The 24,002-nt window shown below is 42.2% G+C and overlaps 1 protein-coding gene across 2 annotated transcripts in view; it reads left to right on the forward strand.

Annotated features, from left to right (window-relative positions):
- The window catches only part of LOC126412154 (multidrug resistance protein homolog 49-like), a 454,076-nt gene that overhangs the window by 132,159 nt on the left and 297,915 nt on the right, over positions 1 to 24,002 (forward strand). For both annotated transcript variants that reach the window (XM_050081614.1, XM_050081613.1), the window contains exons 5-6: positions 4,190 to 4,334; positions 21,074 to 21,174. In XM_050081614.1, coding sequence (XP_049937571.1) covers positions 4,190 to 4,334; positions 21,074 to 21,174 — 246 coding nt within the window. The remainder of the gene's footprint in view (positions 1 to 4,189; positions 4,335 to 21,073; positions 21,175 to 24,002) is intronic.

The following is a 24,002-nucleotide window of genomic DNA, read 5'->3' on the forward strand; positions in this document are numbered from 1 at the left end:
TTTAATAACAAAATTTGGAAAATGTTGCCAAAGCAGTGGCTGTGGCACTCTCACTTCCAAAGAAAATGAGCAAATGACGACTGGCAAAGTTTAGCAGAAAATATGGGCAAGAACCTGAGAAAATTCTAGTCCTGTGTAAAATCGCTAAGCAAGTCTTAAGGTGTACATCCAGTCATTTGTTGAACACATTTCTGTAGGAGCTGATGGTAACAAAACGAAAGCCAAAGTTTTAAATTTTGCATTTAAGAAATCATTCATGCACGAGACTCATACAAACATACCATTGTTTGACCATCAAACGGTTTCCTGTATGGACAGCATAGTAATAAAGCATCCTTGGCGTAGAGAACCAACTGAAAGAGACGGGGAAAGAAAAGTTGCCAGGTCCAGATGGAATCACGGTTTGGTTTTACAACTCTGTGCATTGGCCCCTTACTTATCATGCCATTTATCACAAATCTCTCGCCCAGAGCAAAGTCTCAAGTGACTGGGAAAAAGCCAGTTGATACCTGTATATAACAAGGGTGAAAGAACGGAGCCGCAAAATGGCAGACTCGTATCCCTAACATGAGACTGAGAAGCTTATGTCCATGCATCGGCATGGTTTAGAGAAAGCATTTCTTGTGCAAAACTCAGGCTGCCCTTTTCTGTGAACTATGTATGAAAAGTAACAGACAGGTTCAGTATTCCTTGATCTCCAAAAAGCATTTGCACAGTACCCAACAGCAGATGAATGTAAAAGCATATGGAATAAGTTCCCAGATATGTGAGTGTCTCGAAGACTTCTTCAGTAATGGAACCCAGTATGTTGTCCTTGAAGGCGAGTATTCAGCAAAGGCAAGAGTATTATCAAGAATGCTCCGGGGAAGCGTGATAGGACCACTGTTATTTTCTATATACATAAATAATCTGGTGGACAGGACAGGTAGCAATCTGCGGGTCTTTACTGATAATGCTGTGGTGTATGGAAAGGTGTCAAAGTTGACTGACTGTAGGAGTATACAAGGTGACATAGACAAAATTTCTAGTTGGTGTAATGGATGACAACTAGCTCTAAATGTAGAAAAATGTGAGTTAATGCAGATGAATGGAAAAAACAAACCTGGCATGTTCGTATACAGCATAATAGTATCCTGCTTGGCACAGTCATGTTGTTTAAATACTGCACATTGCAAAGTGGTGGAAAATGGAACAAGCTTGTGAGTATTGTGTTAGGGAAGGCAAATAGCCGACTTTGATTAATCAGGAGAATTTTGGGAAAGTGGTTCATCTGTAAAGGAGACCACATATAAGATGCTAGTGCAAACTATTCTTGAGTACTGCTCGAGTGTTTGGGATTCATACCTAGTTGGATTAAAAGAAGACATTGAAGTAATTCAGAGGCAGCTGCTAGGTTTGTTACTGATAGGTACGAACAGCATGCAGGTGTTATGGAGATGCTTCAGGAACTCAAATTAGAATCCATGGAGGGAAGGCAACATTTGTTTTGAGGAACACTATGAAAAAAAATTTAGAGAATCTGCATTTGAAGCTGACTGCAGAACAATTCTACTGCTGCCAACATAACAGTTCGAAGATACGATATGAGATATTAGGGCTCATACAGAGGGAGGCATATAGACAGTTATTTTTCCCTTACTCTATTTTCAAATGGAACAAGAAAGGAAATGACTAGCAGTGGTATAGTGTGCCCTCTGCCATGGTACAGTGGTTTGTGGAATATGTATGTAGGTGTTGGAACTCTTGTGTCATCTTTATGATAAGCAACAATCTATCTTTTTCATAACCGTATTATTTTTGTGAACTATACATATTCCAAACTCCCCTCTCATATCCAAATCATTTGACACCCATGACTCTCTGGAGGAAACATCCTTGAATTTCAGAATGAGATTTTCACTCTGAAGCGAAGTGTGTGCTGATATGAAACTTCATGGCAGATTAAAACTGTGTGCTGGATCGAGACTCGAACTTGGGACCTTTGCCTTTCGCGGGCAAGTGTTCTACCAACTGAGCTACCCAAGCACATCTCACGCCCCGTCCTCACAACTTTAGTTCTGCGAGGTTCGCAGGAGAGCTTCTGTGAAGTTTGGAAAGTAGGAGACAAGGTACTGACAGAAGTAAAGCTGTGAGGATGGGGCGTGAGTCATGCTTAGGTAGCTCAGTTGGTAGAGCACATGCCCGCGAAAGGCAAAGGTTCTGAGTTCGAGTCTCGGTCTGGCACACAGTTTTAATCTGCCAGGAAGTTTCATATCAGTGCACACTCTGCTGCAGAGTGAAAATGTCATTCTGGAAACATCCCTCAGGCTGTGGCTAAGCCATATCTCCGCAATATCCTTTCTTCCAGGAGTGCTAGTTCTGCAAGGTTCGCAGGAGATCTTCTGTGAAGTTTGGAAAGTAGGAGATGAGTACTGGCAGAAGTAAAGCTGTGAGGACGGGGCGTGAGTCGTGCTTGGGTAGCTCAGTTGGTAGAGCACTTATCCGCGAAAGGCAAAGGTCCCGAATTCAAGTCTCAGTCCAGCACACAGATTTAATCTGCCAGGAAGTTTCATCCTTGAATTTCTCTTACCAACCATACTACTATACATAACTGCTTGAGTGTTACCATTATAATTTAAATAAATGCAAACAACATCCAGTGTGACTAACTGTCTTCCTTGTTCAGACAGTTCGTCTTTATATGTAAAGACTATAGTGAAATAAATATGTGACATTGGGCTGTAAAATTGCATATATTATGTGGAGTTGTTCTTGTGTGGCAGTCACTAAACTCATAAAGCTCTTAATGTAATGCTCACTTGTTAATATGAATAAGTGGCTTTCAGCTCAAACTTTTTTATCTGAAATCAGCGCAGTTTGTGCCTATTTGGCCACAGAACCTTTAGCAGTGGTAACTTTGATTGCCAAATGGTTTTCATGACTCTCTTGCTCTGTATGACTGTAATGTTGTGTCTTTCTTACTATTGGAATGCTCTGAATGTAATTTCATTATTATGGAATCAATACTGTTCATGGCTGTGATTTCATCATTCTTGTAAAATTAAACAAGGGACATCAGTTTGACAGATACGGCGTCTTTACCTTCTGATAATTAGACCTCTTTCTGTCAAAGAAGCCAGTTTATAAGGCACCTTAAAAGTAATATGAAATGTTCTCGAAAAGTACATGCACTAGGGTTTTACAATGCTTTCAGTTCATGATTGATAAAGTTAGAAAGGGAAATATTAAATAATATAAATTTGTGTTTGGAGAACTTATTTTTCAGTTTTTAACATTACAATAAACAGTATTAAACTGTGCCTTGCACACCTTTTTTACCCTTATCTTTTACTCTAATTTTACTGGTATTATGTGGTACATATATTTATTATTTACAGTGAGTGTATTTTTTCAAGATATCTATCATTTGAATTTGTGAAGAAACTTCTAGAAATACAGTATTGGAACTGTTAGTGGGAACTGAAGAAAATAAAATTTAAAGTGTTTATTTAACACCACAAATTGTTGTCAAGACACAGTCACTAAATTGATGAAATTTTTAGAAGGTTACATAACTAGTTTTGATGCTCTGAGTCATCATTTTCAAATGTAATCACAAACCATGTGTTAGCCCCAAATGGGAGTGCATTGTCTTTGTAAGATTTAATTAGCAGAACACAGTACAATTGTGTGCTGTGTTATAGTTTTGGGCTTGCCGCATGTCATAAATTACAACATCTGAACCTTTGTTTGCAAAATGATCATTGCATCAGAGTAGGACGTAATGCAGGAGTATACAATCTCTCTCATCCTGCTGCAACTGTCATCTACATTGCATTAATGTGTGAAATAACTGATCAACCAAAAACTGTCATGATGTCTTGTGCCCCGTTTCTACTGCCTTTGTGTCAGTTTACTGGTCTTAGTGTGGTTTTTTGAAAGAAGTGTGGTTGCAATTATTAATGGAGTTTTCTAGGTGTGTTAACCTTTAAAAATTTAATTCTTTTAGTGACTGGCTTGACAAACATTTGTGGTGTCAAATAAGCACTTTAAATTTTATTCACCTTATGCTCCTTGATGACAGTTAAGTCAAAATACAAAAAGAAAGTAATAAATTTAAGAATCTTAAGGGATATGTAGAGAATTTACACATTTTTTTCTAATATTCAAAATAATATATTAGAATATATGCTTGTAAAATGTATTTCAGAGTGAATGCAAGTTGGGAAGAGAGAAAAGAAGCTCTATTAGAAGATTCTGCAGCATTTGCAATTGGCTGTTGTGTAGTTACACTGATTCAGTTCATAGTTGGTTCTATGACAGTATTTGTCCTCAACCATTCAGCTCAGAGACAGGTATGTGTATATTTAAGAATTTTTTGATATTGTATCTTGAGCAAGTATTAATCTTTTGACTGTTGTGGACTAGTTGACTGTCATACGCTGCCACTCTCCAGGTGCTGAGGATGTGTTTAAGTGTGGGCTCTGGATTTTCCATAAATGCCTTTACACACCCTGTTCCATGCACTGTCTCATTGCTACCAACAGTTACTTTCATAGCTTGGTGAATAAAAAAGTTTTGAGTATTTATCATACAACATGCCTCTTTGCCTGCTTTCATTTGTAGAAAATCTCTTTTTTGGTATCTTGAGCCGTTTATGAAATCAAGGTTGCCACAAGTTCTGGAAATCAGGGAATATCAGGGAATTTCAAATATGTTAGGCAAATATCAGGGAAATTTGAAAAGTCTCACCAATCTGCCTGCAGGTCTGGTCTGTTTGTGTGTGCGTAATTCAGTGGATTTTCTTTGTTTGTTCACGGACCCAGGACTGAGGTGTTCCTCAGCAGGTCACGGACGATGAAATGAATTGTGACTGCCTCACTGCAAGTACACTGTACAGTGCAGAGTTTTATAGACATTTTATTTATTCTGGTACATTTTGGCACTTCAAAAGAAGTTTATATTTTAGAAAGTGCGGATGATAAGAAGAAGAAAATTGTCACTGGCGGTTTGTACACTATGTATTCATGTATATCTTGAAAGAAAAACCACACAATACCTGTAAAATAATAGACATAGCAGGTAATAAAAAACAATAATGAACATAGTAAAACCAACATTTTATTGACAGTTACCTACTGTGTTGGTTTACATGATTCTTCCCTGCCTTATTCACTTCTGTCAAGAGGCCTTCTTTTTTCTGAGGTTATTTCTGAACTCAGTGAAGGTATTTTAAATCTGTCTTGAGACTTCAACAAAATGCATATCTTTGTCACCAAATGTGTTTCATTGTACTTAAATAAAATAACATCAGTGGTCTTAATGAACCAAATATACCGTTTGGCTTGCTTTCTCCATCTAAAAACAGTTCATTGCAAAATATGTTGATGTTAGTGCTTAAGATTTTTGCTCAATTGTTTAGAAATACAGAAGCCCTTAAATTTTTTGTCAACTTATGTCTTCACTTACCCGTGAGATCTCAAAATTTGTCAGGGAAAAGCGCTAAAATTGTCTGGAAATGGCAACCATGGAGATATGACGACTTGTTATGACCACAAGCTGTGTGATGAACAGGATGGAACTGGGCACGTCACCTGTGACCATCCACTGGATAAAAGAACCAATATCTCAAGAACAAAATGTGCTCTTAGTTTTAAATAAAATGTTTATTTCTTACCTACATTTCATACACAGCAATCTATTTGCTAAAATCAGCCATATGCGAAATCTACACAATGTGTTTTTACCGCTGCAATCTCTTTAAAATGTCACCCAGTGGTTTATTTTGTTTGATGCAGCACAATAACTGTGATGAATATTGAAAACAAATTCAGTGCTTTAGTGAGCGAAGATATGCAAAAGATATGCAAAGATGTGCAAAAATTAGATTTTTTCACCAAATAGTTTTCTTGAAATCTGATAATAAGCATTTCATAGTGGCCACAACACCATCCCTCAGCACAGCTTGTAGTATTATGTGAGCAGTAACAGTGACAACAAAGCAGAACCCAGCACAGAATGGAGAGAGTATGTCTGCAAAAGTCAAAGGGTTAAGAGAGTTGCCACAGAAAATCTAAGATGTATCAAAAAAGACTAAAAACAGTGAAAGTAAAGTTGTATTTAAATGTTGTTAGTAGGATAGTTTTGCAAGTCACACACCATGTATGTCAAGAGCATGTAACAACTTAAGGTCTAGTTTATATACTTATCCATTTACGAGTAGTACATCTCAGCTTATACAGGGTGTACCATAATTAATGGCGTAAACGTATACTGTTGAAAGTACATGATACTAGAAGCAAAAAAGTCTCAGTAAACATAGGGTCGAAAATGCATACTGTAAGAGCTACAAGCAGTTTCTCATCTTCGATACTATGAAACAAATCTCTTCTACTGCAAGCTCTTTGCTTTCCATATTTTGGGAAGTGGCAGTATGGACCAAAACAAGAAAAAAAGTCCAGTAAACATGTGCTCTAAAATGCATACCTTAAAAGTTATGAACACTTGTTCATTAGAAGAGTTAAGTTTCAAAGTAGCGAAGATGAAGAAGTGAGGAAGTTGAAAATTTGTGCTGGACTGGGATTTGAACCCAGGTCTCCTGCTTACTAGGTAGATGCACTGACCACTGCACCATCTGGACTCAAGGTCACCGCAACTGCAAGGACTAGCCTAACACCTCCTGTCAGATCCAAATTCTCAACTTCTAGCAGTGGAGAGATATATATGAAGATAATGGGCAAGGGGCATTAAATTTGTAGTTGTGGATAATTTGAGAATTTGGATCTGATGGGAGGCATGGTAGTTTAGTCCATGCAGATGCGATGACCACTGTGTCCAGATGGTGCAGTTTTTCAGTGCATCTGCTTGGTAAACAGGATACGCGGTTTCGGATTCCACTCCGACACAAATTTTCAACTTTCTCCATTGATTTAAATCAATGTCTGTCATTACTTTATGTCTTGATTCTGGAGAATGTTGAACACTCAATTTAGAGGTGTTCAGCTCTTCAGCAATAGCCTTGCCTGAGACATTATTGTCAGTTTTCAGAAAATCAGAAATTTTCTCGTTTTTCTTGGATGAATTTGAGGTGGGACATCCTGACCTCTCATTGTCCTCGAGTGACATCTGTCCTTCTGTATAACATTTAAACCACTCAAACACCTGTGAATAACTGAGCAATTATTGCTGTAAGCAATTTCATGGGCTCAGATGTCTTCATAGTTATTTTACTGAGTAAAACATGAAATCGATTACAGCTTGTTGCTCCATTGCGATTTGTGTGATGACATTGACACATGCTGCCCACAAGTCCACCACTTAACACTCACCACTTGACAGCTGATTGGTTGAATGCACATCTGTCACTTACAGTTGTTAGTTCAATCTGCCACTGATGTCACTGGGAATAAAATCTGTCTCTGAACTTTCAGTACAGATAGTGTATGGTCCACAATGCATAAATAATGAATATAATTTAAAAGTATATAAATCACAAAATGAATCTTTCACTCTGTAGCAGTCTTGAACCTTTCTGGCAATTTAAAACTGTGCTGGATCAGGACTTCAATCTGGAAGCTTGCCTTTCTTGGCCAACACTGCACTCACAGCTTCAGATCTGCCTATTCTTTTTTCCATATACATTCCTGCATATCTTCCTAGTTGTGAGTCTGGTTAGCTCAGTAAGTGAGAACATTGGCTGCAAAAGGCAAGGGTCTGATTTTGAGTTCTGGGCCACCACTTAATTTAACCTGGCAGGACGTTAGTTGAATCACCATAATGCATTTATGTTTATTCTAGTGAATTTAAGTCAGTAGTTTTGAACATATTTGAGATTTCCTAAGCAAATGAGCCTTTAATGTGAATTTTTTTATATGCAGAATTATGTTTATAATGACATCCAAACTGAAGATTCTGTTACTTTGTAAATTATCTCTGAAAAGGGGAAGAGGTATCCAGGCTCATCTTCAAACTGAACTAAATGTATGAGTGTTTTTATCATGTGAGACCATTGTCATGATCTGAGAGGAATGTGTAGGCACTGACACTTCTATTTATCAAAGTATAACAGATTTAATTCATAGAAGGCTTAAAAGCACCCGAAATAATTGAAGGCACTAAATGTTTTGTAGTTATAAGGTGCTACCCAAAAGTTTCCCAAATCTAACACTAAATATAATCACATCATACAAGATTTTTATTCCCCACTGTCACCTTCAAAGTAGTTCCATTGGAGGCTCAGACACCAATCTCAGTGCTTCTGCCACGAATGGAACGCATCCTGAAAGTTGATTTTAGTCAGTGAATTGTGGAACACTTAGGATTGCTCTTGAATCTCCTCTTACATGTCAAATCTTTGTCCCTTCAATTTCATTTTCAATTTGAGAAAGAGACAGAAATCACTTGGAGCCAAGTTGGGTGAATATTATGGATGAGGAAGAACTACTGTGTTGTTTATTGCCAAACAACTGCTGTGCGATGAAGAGTGTATAAGTTGCCTCATATTGTTGTGATGAAGGACCTTGTCATTCCTGAGCCACTTCTCTGGATGTTTCCATCTCACATCCTCCTTAGCCACTGTAGGACATCACCAGATGTCATGGTCTGCCCAAGATCTTTCACAAACACATTCTGAACAGCACTGATGTTTTCATGACTATTGTCAGTAGATGGTCATCCTGAATGTTTACCATCATCAACAGATATCCACCTATTTTTAAAACATTCACACCAGCATACTTTCGTGGCTCCTCCAAAGCATCATTACTGAATACTTCAACAAACATTTTGTGTGTTTCTGTGGCTATTTTGCCAAGTTTAAAACAGGACTTCTCACAGGAACAGTGTTCTCTCATGTTGGTCATTGCAAAATTGCAGTCACAAGTGAATGTCACAATGGAAAACTGCCTGCCAACAATAAACATATCTGATTAGATCAAAGCTGCTAGGCATAATGAAAGTCGAAATATGTGTTACACTGCTCCCAGTGCTGATTGATTGTAGTACCATTTATAAATGTGGATCATACAAGTTTTGAGAACTTTTGTGTAGGATCTCATATTACCAGTACAAATTATGTGTGTTTATGGCTCATACCAGAACCACCTTCGTTTCATGATCAACATTGTACTGTTTGCCCCTTGTACAGATATCTGAGTGAGTTGGCACAATGTTTAATGCAATGGACACACATTTTGGAGGATGGGAGTACCAATCTTGATTCATCCATCCAGATGTAAGTTTTCTATAGTATCCCTTAATCATATATGTCAAATGTCAAATGTCAAATGCCAAATGATCCATTTGGAATGAACATGGACAATTTCCTACCCAATCCTTCCCTAATCTAAACAGGAATATCGACTATGTAGGAAAAGACAATTGCTACTTAGCATAAAGAAAACACATCAAGTTGCAGAGAGGCACAATTTAAAAGACACTTACATATAGCTTTCGGCTACAACCTTCACCTGTAGGAATAGGAAGTGCTGGGTGGGTGGATTGGACAGGTTTTGCATCTGAGTCTTCTGCAGGGATATGAACCTCGTGGCAAGGGGTTGGGCTTAGGAGTGGCATAAGGATGGACTAGGATGTTGTGGAGGTTGGGTGGGTGACAGAATACCACTTTAGGTAGCATGCAAAGTAACTTGGGTAGGATGTCCCTCATTTCAGTGCATGATAATAGGTAACCGCCAAGGCTTTGCTTACCTATCTGTCTTTTCCTACATTGTTGATATTCCTACATGGAATTTCCATTGTTTGAATTCCCTAATCTACACTTGCCCTGCTCTGTCTCAAAACACCTTATTATACACAGGACATGAAATGCTAATCTTGCTTCCATTTTCCTAGTTATTATGTTCCTTCCATAGATCTCTTCTCTCTCTGTTGCTTAAAGAAATATGATATGTTTTGAAAAATTTATTTTGTTAACGAGGTTTCTGATCAGTAATAAGCATTTAGTGCTACTCTCAGCTTTCTCCACTGTAACAAAACTTCACAGAATAAGCCAACTATATACTTTTGCTCTTAGCTGAGCTGTCTGATTTGCAGTCTCATTAAACAATGTGCCATTTTGTTCAACCAACTTTTTTATCATTGACAACAAATCATTTCAAATTCAAATTCTTGCAAGCGGTCTGCACAGTCATTCATTACAGCTTTCACAAAAGACTCTGCCAACTGACTCCTACTGCCTGCAGTGTGCTGACCGCACACCCCTCTATACCACATTCAGTGACAACACTTGCAGAGGTTGTGTTGTCCTCTGACCTGGATCTCCATTCAGTCTCTTCTAACGTCAGTAGAGCTGTTAGGCAGTCATCCATGCCGTGACAGCACCAGTGGGCCCACCAGGGCCTGAGGACAGAGTTTACATTTACCAGTTTTTTGTTGCTCTGAGTGTTCAATGTTACTGTAATTAATGTGGTTAAGCTTTTCAAGACCAGGGTGGTACTGGGTGATCAAGAAGTGCTGACAGGCATCCAATCAAACTACAGAATTTCCTTGTCCATTCTTACTCCAGTCCTGCTCCCAATTTTGCACCCCATGAGTCATTTCCTTTTTGACAACCCATGTGCAAGGCCTAGCCCATACACCCGCACATCCACCATTTCCCAACACAGTCAAATCACAGGCATTTGCTACCATATAGGAGGCAGGGCCACATGTGAAAGCACCCCTGTTACATAATAGCTATATTGCAGTTACCATGCAGCATTGTATGAGATTATGATGGATGTCCATCTGTCCATTTACATGAATTGCCACTGCCAAACTATGGTCAAATGCAGGTTTGACCATCCAGTTGCAGAATATGTTGTACACCAGAATATAAATGAATTTAACAGCTGCTTCACTAGGTGAGCCATATGATACACTTTTCCAGTCTAAGTTTCTCTGAGCTATGCAGGTGGGAATTGTCTCTGCTGCATATCTTACATTCTCACAACCCCCCTGGCCTTAACATTCTTTAACCAGTTTCCCAATGCCTTGTCTTATCTTCCCCATTTCCCTTTCCACTTCTGTCATTGTCTACACCACTCCTTCCTCATCCACATTGTGTGCAGTTTCCTCCCACCACTCTTCCTTTTCTCTCCCTCCCCCCCTGTTATAACTTCAAGTTGAACAAATATATTTCAAGGAAGACGCAATACATGAAAGTCACAGATCAAGCAAACAGAGTGTACACTTTAACAGTCAAATCATAACCGAGTCCAAGTCTAGCAGCCGCTGGCTGGCTGGCCGCTTAGGTGGCCCTGGTGCTGCATGGCTGGCAGACAGTAGCGCATGTAGAGGACGCGTGTAACTGTGCGGCGGCACTTTGAAAGATTGGCGAGTCACAACACTTTTCCCCCCTTTGAAGTTTTTGCACAGGTCTTGATGGAGGTGGCCTGTAGGTTGCTAACTCCCATAGGTTTTGTTTGACTGGCCATAAAGTCTCGAGGAGGAGGCTTCCCGTGCAGACGGAAGTGTCCCCGATGATAATGGTTCGAGATGAAGGAGACGTGGGGGTCGAATCTGCTGGGGCCCCGTGCACCAATCTGCCCGTTGCAGCAAGTCTGGTTGTTATAACAGGAGACATTGGCGATGTGTCCATGTCCATAGGAGGAGGAGGCGAGTGGAGTTGCTCCGACAGATGATGGTCATCTGGTTCCTCCATGGGCACGTCTCCTGGAGGCATCAGTTCTTGTGCTGGCACCGATATGATGGTGAGAGGACTGTGTTGTGAGTAATGAGAGATTCCAGTATCCTGAGCATCAGGTAGAGCCGAAGGTGGTGTAGCGGCATCCAGAACAGGCGTTGCCAGCACACAAGGCCGAAGCTGGTACGAATGACGCACTGCAACACCCGTGTCCATCTGGATTTCATACAGGCATTGGCCACGGTGTCGTAAGATGTGGCCAGGACTTTATTTTGGCCACCTGCCATATCCGCGTACCCATACAAGGTCATCGGTGGTGAACCGGCCAAGCGAGGGCACCCGCGGCCGGGATGTGGAAGGCTGCAGAAGATGAAGTAGCGTGCGGGGCTGTTGGCCATGTAACAGCTCAGCCGGGCTGTGGTCGCCCGTGGGGGAGAAACGGTAAGAAGCCAGAAACTGGAGAAGCATATCATCAGCAGCAGAAGAAGTCAGGAGTTTCCTCATCTGAGACTTAAATGTGCGGACCAGTCATTCAGCCTCACCGTTTGACTGTGGATGGAAAGGAGGGGCCGTGACATGCATGACGCCGTGACAGGCACAAAAATCCGCAAAATCGGAAGAGGCAAATTGCGGACCATTATCAGTAACAAGAGTAGAGGGAAGGCCTTCCAAAGAGAAAATGCGAGCTAGAGCATTGGTTGTTGCCGCAGTGGTAGGCGACGTGCAACGGACAATGAAAGGAAAGTCAGAGTAGGCGTCAATAACGAGAAACCAATAAGTATCTAAAAAAGGTCCCATGAAGTCGGCATGAATGCGCTCCCAGGGCTTCTCAGGCGAAGGCCACGGTGACAAAGGTGACTTCAGGGCAGCGGCATGTGATGCACAAGGGCCGCAGGCAGCGACCATGTGTGCAATTTCAGAGTCGATGCCGGGCTAGTACACATGACGGCGCACCAGAGATTTTGGGCGGGAGACACCCCAGTGCCCTTGGTGAAGGAGGCGCAAGACCGAAGCATGCAAAGACGTAGGTATCACAACACGCGGCGAAGCATTGTCGGTGGAAAGGAGGATAACACCATCCCTAGCCGTGAGGTAGCAACACAAAGCGTAGTAGTTTCGCAACAGCTCAGAAGTCTTAGCAGATGGACGATCTGGCCAACCCTTCTGAATACAGCGTAAAACCCAGGAGAGGGTAGGGTCAGAACCCGTAGCAGCTGCCAGCCGGTCCCCGGTGATGGGGAACCCGTCCACAACCCGCTGCTCGGCAACATCCAGGTGGGAACACAAAAGTTCATCCCTATCAAATGCCAGATCAGGACCCATGGGAAGGCGAGACAGTGCATTAGCATTCACATGTTGAGCTGTCGGCCGGAAATGAATCTCGTAATTTAAACGAGAAAAGTAAAGAGGCCAACGCTGGAGGCGGTGTGCAGCCTTGTCGGGAAGTGACGTTGATGGATGAAACAAGAAAACAAGTGGTTTGTGATCCGTAACAAGATGAAATTTGGATCCATAGAGAAAAACACCAAACTTACGAAGAGCATAAATAATGGCCAAAGCTTCTTGTTCAATTTGAGAATAGTTTTGTTGGGCATCCGTGAGCATTTTGGAGGCATAAGCAATGGGTTGTTCAGAACCGTCGAAAAACGGTGCGCAAGGACTGCACTGACCCCGTATTGAGAGGCATCTGTGGCAAGAACAAGATGTTGGCCAGGTCGAGAAGTAGCCAGGCATGGGGTCTCTTTCAGCGTAGTCTTCAAAAATTTCTGGAAAGCCGCATCGCATGACGCGGACCAGTGAAAAGGCACGTTTTTATGCAACAGGCGATGCAACGGCTGAGCCACTGAAGTAGCAGACGGTAAAAACTTGTGTTAGTATGCTGTTTTCCCCAAGAAGGCCTGCAGTTCCTTAACATACACTCCTGGAAATTGAAATAAGAACACCGTGAATTCATTGTCCCAGGAAGGGGAAACTTTATTGACACATTCCTGGGGTCAGATACATCACATGATCACACTGACAGACCCACAGGCACATAGACACAGGCAACAGAGCATGCACAATGTCGGCACTAGTACAGTGTATATCCACCTTTCGCAGCAATGCAGGCTGCTATTCTCCCATGGAGACGATCGTAGAGATGCTGGATGTAGTCCTGTGGAACGGCTTGCCATGCCATTTCCACCTGGCGCCTCAGTTGGACCAGCGTTCGTGCTGGACGTGCAGACCGCGTGAGACGACGCTTCATCCAGTCCCAAACATGCTCAATGGGGGACAGATCCGGAGATCTTGCTGGCCAGGGTAGTTGAAGTACACCTTCTAGAGCACGTTGGGTGGCACGGGATACATGCGGACGTGCATTGTCTTGTTGGAACAGCAAGTTCCCTTGCCGGTCTAGGAATGGTAGAACGATGGGTTCGATGACGGTTTGGATGTACCGTGCACTATTCAGAGTCCCCTCGACGATCACCAGTGGTGTACGGCCAGTGTAGGAGATCGCTCCCCACACCATGATGCCGGGTGTTGGCCCCGTGTGCCTCGGTCGTATGCAGTCCTGATTGTGGCGCTCACCTGCACGGCGCCAAACACGCATACGACCATCATTGGCACCAAGGCAGAAGCGACTCTCATCGCTGAAGACGACACATCTCCTTTCGTCCCTCCATTCACGCCTGTCGCGACACCACTGGAGGTGGGCTGCACAATGTTGGGGCGTGAGCGGAAGACGGCCTAACGGTGTGCGGGACCGTAGCCCAGCTTCATGGAGACGGTTGCGAATGGTCCTTGCCGATACCCCAGGAGCAACAGTGTCTCCCTAATTTGCTGGGAAGTGGCGGTGCGGTCCCCTACGGCACTGCGTAGGATCCTACGGTCTTGGCGTGCATCCGTGCGTCGCTGCGGTCCGGTCCCAGGTCGACGGGCATGTGCACCTTCTGCCGACCACTGGCGACAACATTGATGTACTGTGGAGACCTCACGCTCCACGAGTTGAGCAATTCGGCGGTACGTCCACCCGGCCTCCCTCATGCCCACTATACGCCCTCGCTCAAAGTCCGTCAACTGCAGATACGGTTCACGTCCACGCTGTCGCGGCATGCTACCAGTGTTAAAGACTGCGATGGAGCTCCGTATGCCACGGCAAACTGGCTGACACTGACGGCGGCGGTGCACAAATGCTGCGCAGCTAGCGCCATTCGACGGCCAACACCGCGGTTCCTGGTGTGTCCGCTGTGCCGTGCGTGTGATCATTGCTTGTACAGCCCTCTCGCAGTGAGCGGAGCAAGTATGGTGGGTCTGACACACCGGTGTCAATGTGTTCTTTTTTCCATTTCCAGGAGTGTATTTAGGGCAAGGAAGGGCATCGATCACAGTGACAGTTTGCTGAAGAGGACGAATATCATCCCGAGAGAGTTGAAAAAATTTTGATTTCTGAACATTACACTTAAGACCGGCAGTCTGTAAGACAAGAAAAAGTGTGCAGAGATTCTGAAGATGTTCTTCAGTGGTGGAGCCAGTGACAACAATGTCGTCCATGTAATTAATACACCCAGGGACAGGGATCAATAATTGTTCCAAGAATCGCTGAAAGAGAGCTGGGGCGCTGGTAACCCCGAATGGCAATCGTTGGTATTGATAGAGGCCAAAAGGCGTGTTAAGAACCAGAAACTGCCAGGAAGCAGCGTCGAGAGGAAGTTGATGATAAGCTTCTGACAGATCACGTTTAGAAAAATACTGGCCTCCGGCAAGTTTAGTGAACAATTCTTCAGGTAGAGGCATAGGGTAAGTGTCGATAAGGCATTGAGCATTTACAGTGGCTTTGAAATCGCCACAGAGATGAATATCACCATTTGGCTTAGCAACGATGACGACAGGAGAGGACCACTCACTAGAAGTGACAGGAAGCAAGACCCCTGAAGCAGTGAGACGATCCAGCTCCCGTTTGACCTGATCACAAAGGGCCACAGGAATGGGCCGAGCCCGAAAAAACTTAGGCCGAGCAGTGGGTTTGAGCATGATATGAGCTTCAAAGTCGTTTGCACAGCCTAACCCAGGAGAAAAAAGGAACGAAAATGTCATCGACAAGGAATCCAATTGAGCATAAGGAATAGCATCAGAGAGAATATTGACAGTCATCTATGGAGAAACCAAAAACGTGAAAGGCATCGAAACCAAAAAGATTCTCCGCATTACAATGGTCGACCACAAATATGGGAATAGTGTGAACATCAGATTTGTAAGATACCTCAGCATCAAATTGTCCCAAGAGAGAAATCGTCTGTTTATTGTACATCCATAATTGCCTAGTGACAGGTGACAGGATTGGAGAACCCAACTGAAGATACGTCTGAGGATTGATGATAGTGGCAGCAGAACCAGTATCTAGCTGCATGTGAACATCTCGACCAAGTATTTGGACAGTGAGGAATAACTTCCCTGAAAGGGAAGAAGTACAATTGACAGACAACACAGAATCAGAATCAGCGTCATGTTCATGAAAATCATGTATGCAGTCGGACAACTGAAGGGCACGTTGCCTAACTTCTTTGTTGGGCGCCGATCGGATAATAGCATCCTGTACCATGGAATCGGCATAGGATTCTTTGTGAACTTCAGTAACAAATGGACACTTTCTACTGAGGCCATGAAGTTCAGCAGCCCAAGCGTGATAGGATTGATTCGGTTGTTTTTGGCAACGATAAAAGGCAACAAGAGAGGCTACCACATGCATTTACTTTTGAAAATAGACAGACAGAAGTGAGCACATTTCAGCAAAGGACAAAGACGCAGGATCTTTCAAAGGAGCCAATTGCGACAACAACCGATACATTTGAGGTGAAATCGATGAAAGGAACAGAGACTTACATGTTTGTTCATCCGCGACATGAAATGCCAAGAAGTGCTGTCGAAGACGTTTTTTGTAATCAGACCAGTCTTCTGCCGTCTCATCATAAGGAGGAAAAGCAGGTAGAGACAACGACGAGAGACGCCCTGCATTTGATGCCACGACGAAATCACGGATCACATTTGTGAGAAGCGTTTGCTGTTCTATGAGAGCTTGCAATAGTTGCTCTAAAGTATCCATGGACACACGTGGGTCAATGATGGAAAAGAAAAATCACTACCTCATCAGCTATTGTTATAACTTCAAGTTGAACAAATATACACTCCTGGAAATTGAAATAAGAACACCATGAATTCATTGTCCCAGGAAGGGGAAACTTTATTGGCACATTCCTGGGGTCAGATACATCACATGATCACACTGACAGAACCACAGGCACATAGACACAGGCAACAGAGCATGCACAATGTCGGCACTAGTACAGTGTATATCCACCTTTCGCAGCAATGCAGGCTGCTATTCTCCCATGGAGACGATCGTAGAGATGCTGGATGTAGTCCTGTGGAACGGCTTGCCATGCCATTTCCACCTGGCGCCTCAGTTGGGCCAGCGTTCGTGCTGGACGTGCAGACCGCGTGAGACGACGCTTCATCCAGTCCCAAACATGCTCAATGGGGGACAGATCCGGAGATCTTGCTGGCCAGGGTAGTTGACTTACACCTTCTAAAGCACGTTGGGTGGCAAGGGATACATGCGGACGTGCATTGTCCTGTTGGAACAGCAAGTTCCCTTGCCGGTCTAGGAATGGTAGAACGATGGGTTCGATGACGGTTTGGATGTAACGTGCACTATTCAGTGTCCCCTCGACGATCACCAGTGGTGTACGGCCAGTGTAGGAGATCGCTCCCCACACCATGATGCCGGGTGTTGGCCCTGTGTGCCTCGGTCGTATGCAGTCCTGATTGTGGCGCTCACCTGCACGGCGCCAAACACGCATACGACCATCATTGGCACCAAGGCAGAAGCGACTCTCATCGCTGAAGACGACACGTCTCCATTCGTCCCTCCATTCACGCCTGTCGCGACACCACTGGAGGCGGGCTGCACGATGTTGGGGCGTGAGCGGAAGACGGCCTAACGGTGTGCGGGACCGTAGCCCAGCTTCATGGAGACGGTTGCGAATGGTCCTCGCCGATACCCCAGGAGCAACAGTGTCCCTAATTTGCTGGGGAGTGGCGGTGCGGTCCCCTACGGCACTGCGTAGGATCCTACGGTCTTGGCGTGCATCCGTGCGTCGCTGCGGTCCGGTCCCTGGTCGACGGGCACGTGCACCTTCCGCCAACCACTGGCGACAACATCGATGTACTGTGGAGACCTCACGCCCCACGTGTTGAGCAATTCGGCGGTACGTCCACCCGGCCTCCCGCATGCCCACTATACGCCCTCGCTCAAAGTCCGTCAACTGCACATACGGTTCACGTCCACGCTGTCGCGGCATGCTACCAGTGTTAAAGACTGCGATGGAGCTCCGTATGCCACGGCAAACTGGCTGACACTGACGGCGGCGGTGCACAAATGCTGCGCAGCTAGCGCCATTCGACGGCCAACACCGCGGTTCCTGGTGTGTCCGCTGTGCCGTGCGTGTGATCATTGCTTGTACAGCCCTCTCGCAGTGTCCGGAGCAAGTATGGTGGGTCTGACACACCGGTGTCAATGTGTTCTTTTTTCCATTTCCAGGAGTGTATTTCAAGGAAGACGCAATACATGAAAGTCACAGATCAAGTAAATGGAGTAAGACGTGTGTACACTTTAACAGTCAAATCATAACTGAGTCCAAGTCTAGCGGCCGCTGGCTGGCTGGCCGCTTAGGTGGCGCTGCTGCTGCATGACTGGTAGACAGTGCCGCTTGTAGAGGACGCATGTAACTGTGCGGCGACACTTTGAAAGATCGGTGAGTCACAACACCCCCCCCCCCCTCTCCTTTTCCCCCTCCCTTTCTCTCACCCCTCTCTGACTCCCTCTACATCTTCACCTTTCTTTCTGTTAACCACCTCCCTCACCCCTTTCCCTCTCTCTATTATTTTTGTATGCTCTACTCCTTTCATCTTGTCATGCAGCTTGTGATTCATCTGTCTTTCCCACTCCTGCTTCACACTACCCTGCTACTCCCTCATTACTTTTTGTGTCTTTCTGTACTCCTATCCACATCCAGCAGTCAGGCAACTGCTCTCAATAATCAGTGTCCCTACAGCCGCAGTAACAGGCATTTGGGTGTCTTGTGGTTGTGTATGTGAATGTGTGCACTTTCTACTATAATAAGAGTCAGAGAGCTCAAAAGCTAGTGAACGCTGTGGACAGAGTTTATATTTACCAGTTTTTTGTTGCTCTGGGTGTCCAGTGTTACCATAATTAATGTAGTTTAGCTTTTCAAGGCCATGGGTGGTACTGGGTGATCAAGAAGTGCTGATGGCTGACTGGCTAACAGGTCTACTACTGTTAGAGAAGGAGACTGCCCTCATGTCAGGGTACAGTGAGAGGCAGTCAAAGCCCTGATGAAGGATGAGATTGGGCTTTCTAAGCCAGGGTGAAAGTGTGTAACCAGATGAGTGCTGATGAGTGACTGGTTAACAGGTTTACTGGTGTCAGAGAAGGGGATAGCACAGGGGCTCTGTATGTTGATGACCTGGATCTCTATAAACATGAGACTTCTATAGATGAGTGGTTGCTTTTCCTTTATTTTAAATATTGTTCCACTCAAGGATTTCCATTATTCCTACATAGTATTGGCAAGAATGAAACAGATAGCCAGTAGTGTATATTAATTACGAATGAAATCTGTGGGAACTGCACAAAATAAAAATCAGGTTGAAAATGAGACAAATGTAAAGAAATTGAGAAAGGAGTGATTGTACAAAAAGTCAGTGCAGAATACAGGAGGACTGAAATAATAATTTCAGAGAAACATAGAATAAAGGTGCTACTCTATGAGGTACAGGTTGGGAATCTCTACTAAATTCTGGAAAAAGTGCAGATTTATGGTAGAAATACAATGAAGGTTTCCTTAGTTAAGAACAACTGCCACTGTGAAGTATCATATAAGGGAAATAGGAAATTGATATGGAAGGAATAAATTATCCTATAGTGTTTTTAGGGTTTTACAGAATCATGTGAATTCAAACACCTGAGGAGAGATTTATTATATATCTTTGGAGTTTCTGAAACCTGTGAGATGTGTAGAAACAAGAATAGTACTTCATTTGGTGTCAAAAATGTGTGTCTTTAGAACAGATTTCTGGGAAAGTATTCTTACATCAGCAAAGAAGGTAAAAGCAACAAATTTGAAATCTGTTGGATAGTCACTCTAACATGTCACACTTGCAAACTGATGGCCACTATAATATACATTTGAGGTACTTGGTGATGATTAACTTGGTTTCAGAAAAGTAAAATGGTCCCTGACAAGTAATTCTGACTTGGCACATAGGAATGTAAATAAGAAAAGAAATCAGTATTTCTCCAGCATTTGTGGAACTAGAGAAGTCTTCAGTAATACATAATGGGATAAAATGTTTGCAAACCTCAGATGAAAATGACTAACATACAGACACAGCTAGTAAACTGAAACAAATACATCTTTGAAAATCACACACACACACACACACACACACACACACACACACACAAAATCACAATGGTGGCTTGCCCTGATTTATTCACAACACTACTTGTAAACAGTGCACACTATCTTAAAACTGTATTCCAAAGCAAAGTCGAGTCCACACTATATCAAAATTCCACCAATGACAAATACAGCCCTCGCCATAAACTCCTTAGCTAAACTAGTAGCACACCCACTCCACACTCCACAGATGGCATCACAACTGAATCAGACAAGTCCTGGGCCAGCTTATATGCTGGATTCTGCTGTGGCCTTGTCAGAGGTTTTGCCTCTGAGTAGTCGCACCACAGAGATCGACATTAATACTGCACCAGCTGTTCAGTTTCCATAGCCATATCAAGTGGTGCCATGACACCTATTGAACATGTACAATGACAACACAGTATGTTTGAACTTAGGGAAACAATATTTAGCCCAGAATAGGGGGAAAACTGACAGGCAAAATTTTAAAGGCAGCAAAGTTATTTGCATCGTGACTAGCAAAATAACCAAGATAAATTTTGATAGTTAAATTGTGAAGAGGTTCTAAATAAACCTTTGGTTTGCAACTGGTTGGCTGATTTTTTTCAACCTCTCCAAATTTATACAGTTGCTGAATCGCAGCTATGTTTAATATTTTTAAATAAATTACGATCTGAAACAGACTCGGTAATTTAGCTTTTTCCTATTACTTTGTAAATCATGCCCTTTCTCCATTATTCTCCTTAAGTATTAAGAAAAAAATATAATAAAGTAATTGCTGGGCTATCACTACATGATATTTTCTTGAGCTGTAGTTTTTACCTATTTTTCATTAATTTGGACTTCTATTATTTTACCTCAATTAAATGTTGTTGTGTCTACAATGGAGGATATAGCTTTCTTTACACAGCTTACACTAATGAATGTGTTAAGAGTTTTTATAATAAGTTAGCTGGTGTCTTTTCTACAGGTTACCAGAATTCGAAGATTGTTCATGAAAGCTGTTTTGAGACAGGAAATGGCTTGGTATGACACAAATAACACATCCACATTTGCGAGCCGTCTTGCAGAGTATGTAAACTTCAGTGTGTCTATTTGTTTTTTACTCATAATGTGTGTTACGCGTGTGTGTGTGTGTGTGTGTTTGTGTGTGTGTGTGTGTGTGTGTGTGTGTGTGTGCTTACATTATTTCATTAAGATAGAAAATTTTGCACTAATATACCAAGAAATTTGAATAACAGGACATAAGGTTTAGTTTAATTGTTTGCATGTTTGATTTATCATAATTATGACATGTTGCTGTGATGCGGAATGAGTCAGGTTTGGAATCATAATGCACTTTCGGAGTGAAAAATGTGTCAACATATTACACACCATACTATTGCATATTTAGAAATTCCGCTTTTTGCTATGGAGCAGGAATAGTTGTCAAGCATATACAGTTTCAGTTTGTGTTTTAAGTTAAATTTATTATTTATTAAATTTCTTACATCATTGGACAGGTAGTCAAAAATTTTTATAGCTGAATGCCTCACTCCTTTCTGTGCCACTCTAGGGGTGACTGATAGTGTAAATCATTTCTCCATCTAGTTTTTAAATGTTACTGTTCATTGATTCATCCATTTACCATATTCTGTAGATCAGATCTAGAAAGAGATTTGGAATGTGTCACAGTATAGCTACAGTAACGAAAGCGAAACACACATTAGAAACTTAGATCTGTGCGCTGTTTTAACAATAAACTATCACTGTGCTGCTTAATGCTATTCATACTTATGCCATCTAAACTTAATATAGTAAATTCAAAATGAAGCTGTTACCTTGAAGAAAGCTGCTGTTGTGTTAATTTTATTATGTAGCTTTTCTTTATCTGCAGCTTCATGTTTACTTGATTACAACAGTATTTTTCAGAGAAAATAATTTTACATTTATAGATACTGAATTGTATGTATAGTGCATTATTACTTGCTATAGAATTTAATAAAAAATCCTGCTAGTTGCCATGTAGGTAACAGAACTTTCCAGGTCCCAGATCTAGATATTCAGACAATTCATATGAGGGCATGATGAAAAGTAATGCCTCTGAATTTTCTGTGAGAAAACTCTTAAAGCTTTCTAAATAAAACAAACATTATTAATGTTCTACTCAATATTTTTCATGTCTACATATTTGCAGCCTTCTGCCACAAAAGGGCTCCAAATAGTAGTGTGTAATATGGCAGTGTATGAGAAACAGCTTGCTGTGATCGAGTTTTTAATTTGAAGAGTTTGCTCATACATGGAGCACCCTTTTTTCAGCTTGACATTGCCAGACTACACAAATGTGTGACACCTGCAACAATCTGATGTCTTGGGTTATCTGTCATCGATCATCCTCCATATAGCCACAACTTGGCCTAATCTGATTTTTATCTGTTTCCAAAACTTAAAGAACCCCTTTGAGGACTTCACTTTGATAGTGATGAAGTGATGCGAGCTGAAGTGAGGCTGTGGCTCTGTTAACAAAGTCAAACATTCTGCAGTGACAGTATCAACAGACTGGTTTCTCATTGGGAGAAACATGTTCATCCTCAGGGTGACTATGTTGGGAAATAAATGTGTAGACATGAAGAATAAAGATGTAGAATGTTAATAACATTTGTTTGATTTAAAAGGCATGAAGACTTTTCACATAAATAATTCAGAGGGATTATTTTTCAGTATACCCTCACAGAAAGAGTGGCCAATGAAGTATGTTTCTAATTTTCTTTCAAACTAGTGGGGATTCACACTTTCTTGTTTTGTCAGGGTGTATACAACGCGGGACAACCGGGAGATCTGGGAAAAACCTGGGAATTTTTTCATCCGGGAGAAAACCGGGAAAAACCCGGTAATTTTTTAGAATTCCGGGAATTTTCCATTGTTTTTGTTATCAGTTAAATTTTTCTAATTTTTGACCAATAAGAACCGAAACTCAACAAAGGATATTACTAATCTCTCTCTCTCTCTCTTCCTTTTTTTTTTTTTTTTTGTTGTCTCCATGCTTGCTAAGATATTACTGTATCCCGTGCGAGAATGTACAATGAATTTCTTAAATGACAGAGCGTTTGACTCTAATTTAAAAATCGACTCTTTGATAACGAGCCATTTAGATGAATTTCGAGCCCAGATGATCAGACATTTACGTCATTGTTAAAAATTTTACTGGCACATTTGTGTGATATATCTTAAAGTGGAATACACGCATAAAACACCAACATTATATGCGAAAGCTTAGCTTCTTTTGCAGTGTATTAATCTTATACACCAATATTATATGTGGAAGCTTTGCGTTTCGTGTAGCAACACTATGTATGTTAATTTAAACCATTAACTTTTTCTATTTGTGTGTACGCACTACTTAACATTGACGTTGCTATTGGCTGACTACATCACGTGTCCTAAGCTCTGAGTACCCGCTGTCATCAGCTGGCGAGATCACGTGACATGAGCTACAACTGGCTTACAAAAGCACATCGCAATCTTGATTTCAATGCTTCGGAAAGTAACATGTGGTGTTTGTTGGAATTCGAATTTATACTTTTGTAATACGAAAATATGCAGCGTACATGTTGCTGCACATCAAAGATCTTTCCAAAACGCGTTTTTTTCCCTGTGTTTAGTTTTCTAAAGCTCCGGGAAATTCTACGCCCATGTATAAAACCATAATCATTTAAAGGACTGATAAGTATTACAGTTCCAAGAGAAAATATCCTGTCAGTTAACAGGGAAAAAGTATGTTTTCACCCGGGAGAAAGTGTATTTTTAACCGGTAAATCCGGAAGAAACCCAGGAATTTTTTTTCCTTGTCGACGTATACACCCTGTCTGTAAAGTACAAAACTTCCATTGCGAATCTTGAACAAGGAAGCAAAGCCTACA

The sequence above is a fragment of the Schistocerca serialis genome, chromosome 7, assembly GCF_023864345.2.
Source record: "Schistocerca serialis cubense isolate TAMUIC-IGC-003099 chromosome 7, iqSchSeri2.2, whole genome shotgun sequence".
Lineage (NCBI taxonomy): Eukaryota > Metazoa > Arthropoda > Insecta > Orthoptera > Acrididae > Schistocerca > Schistocerca serialis.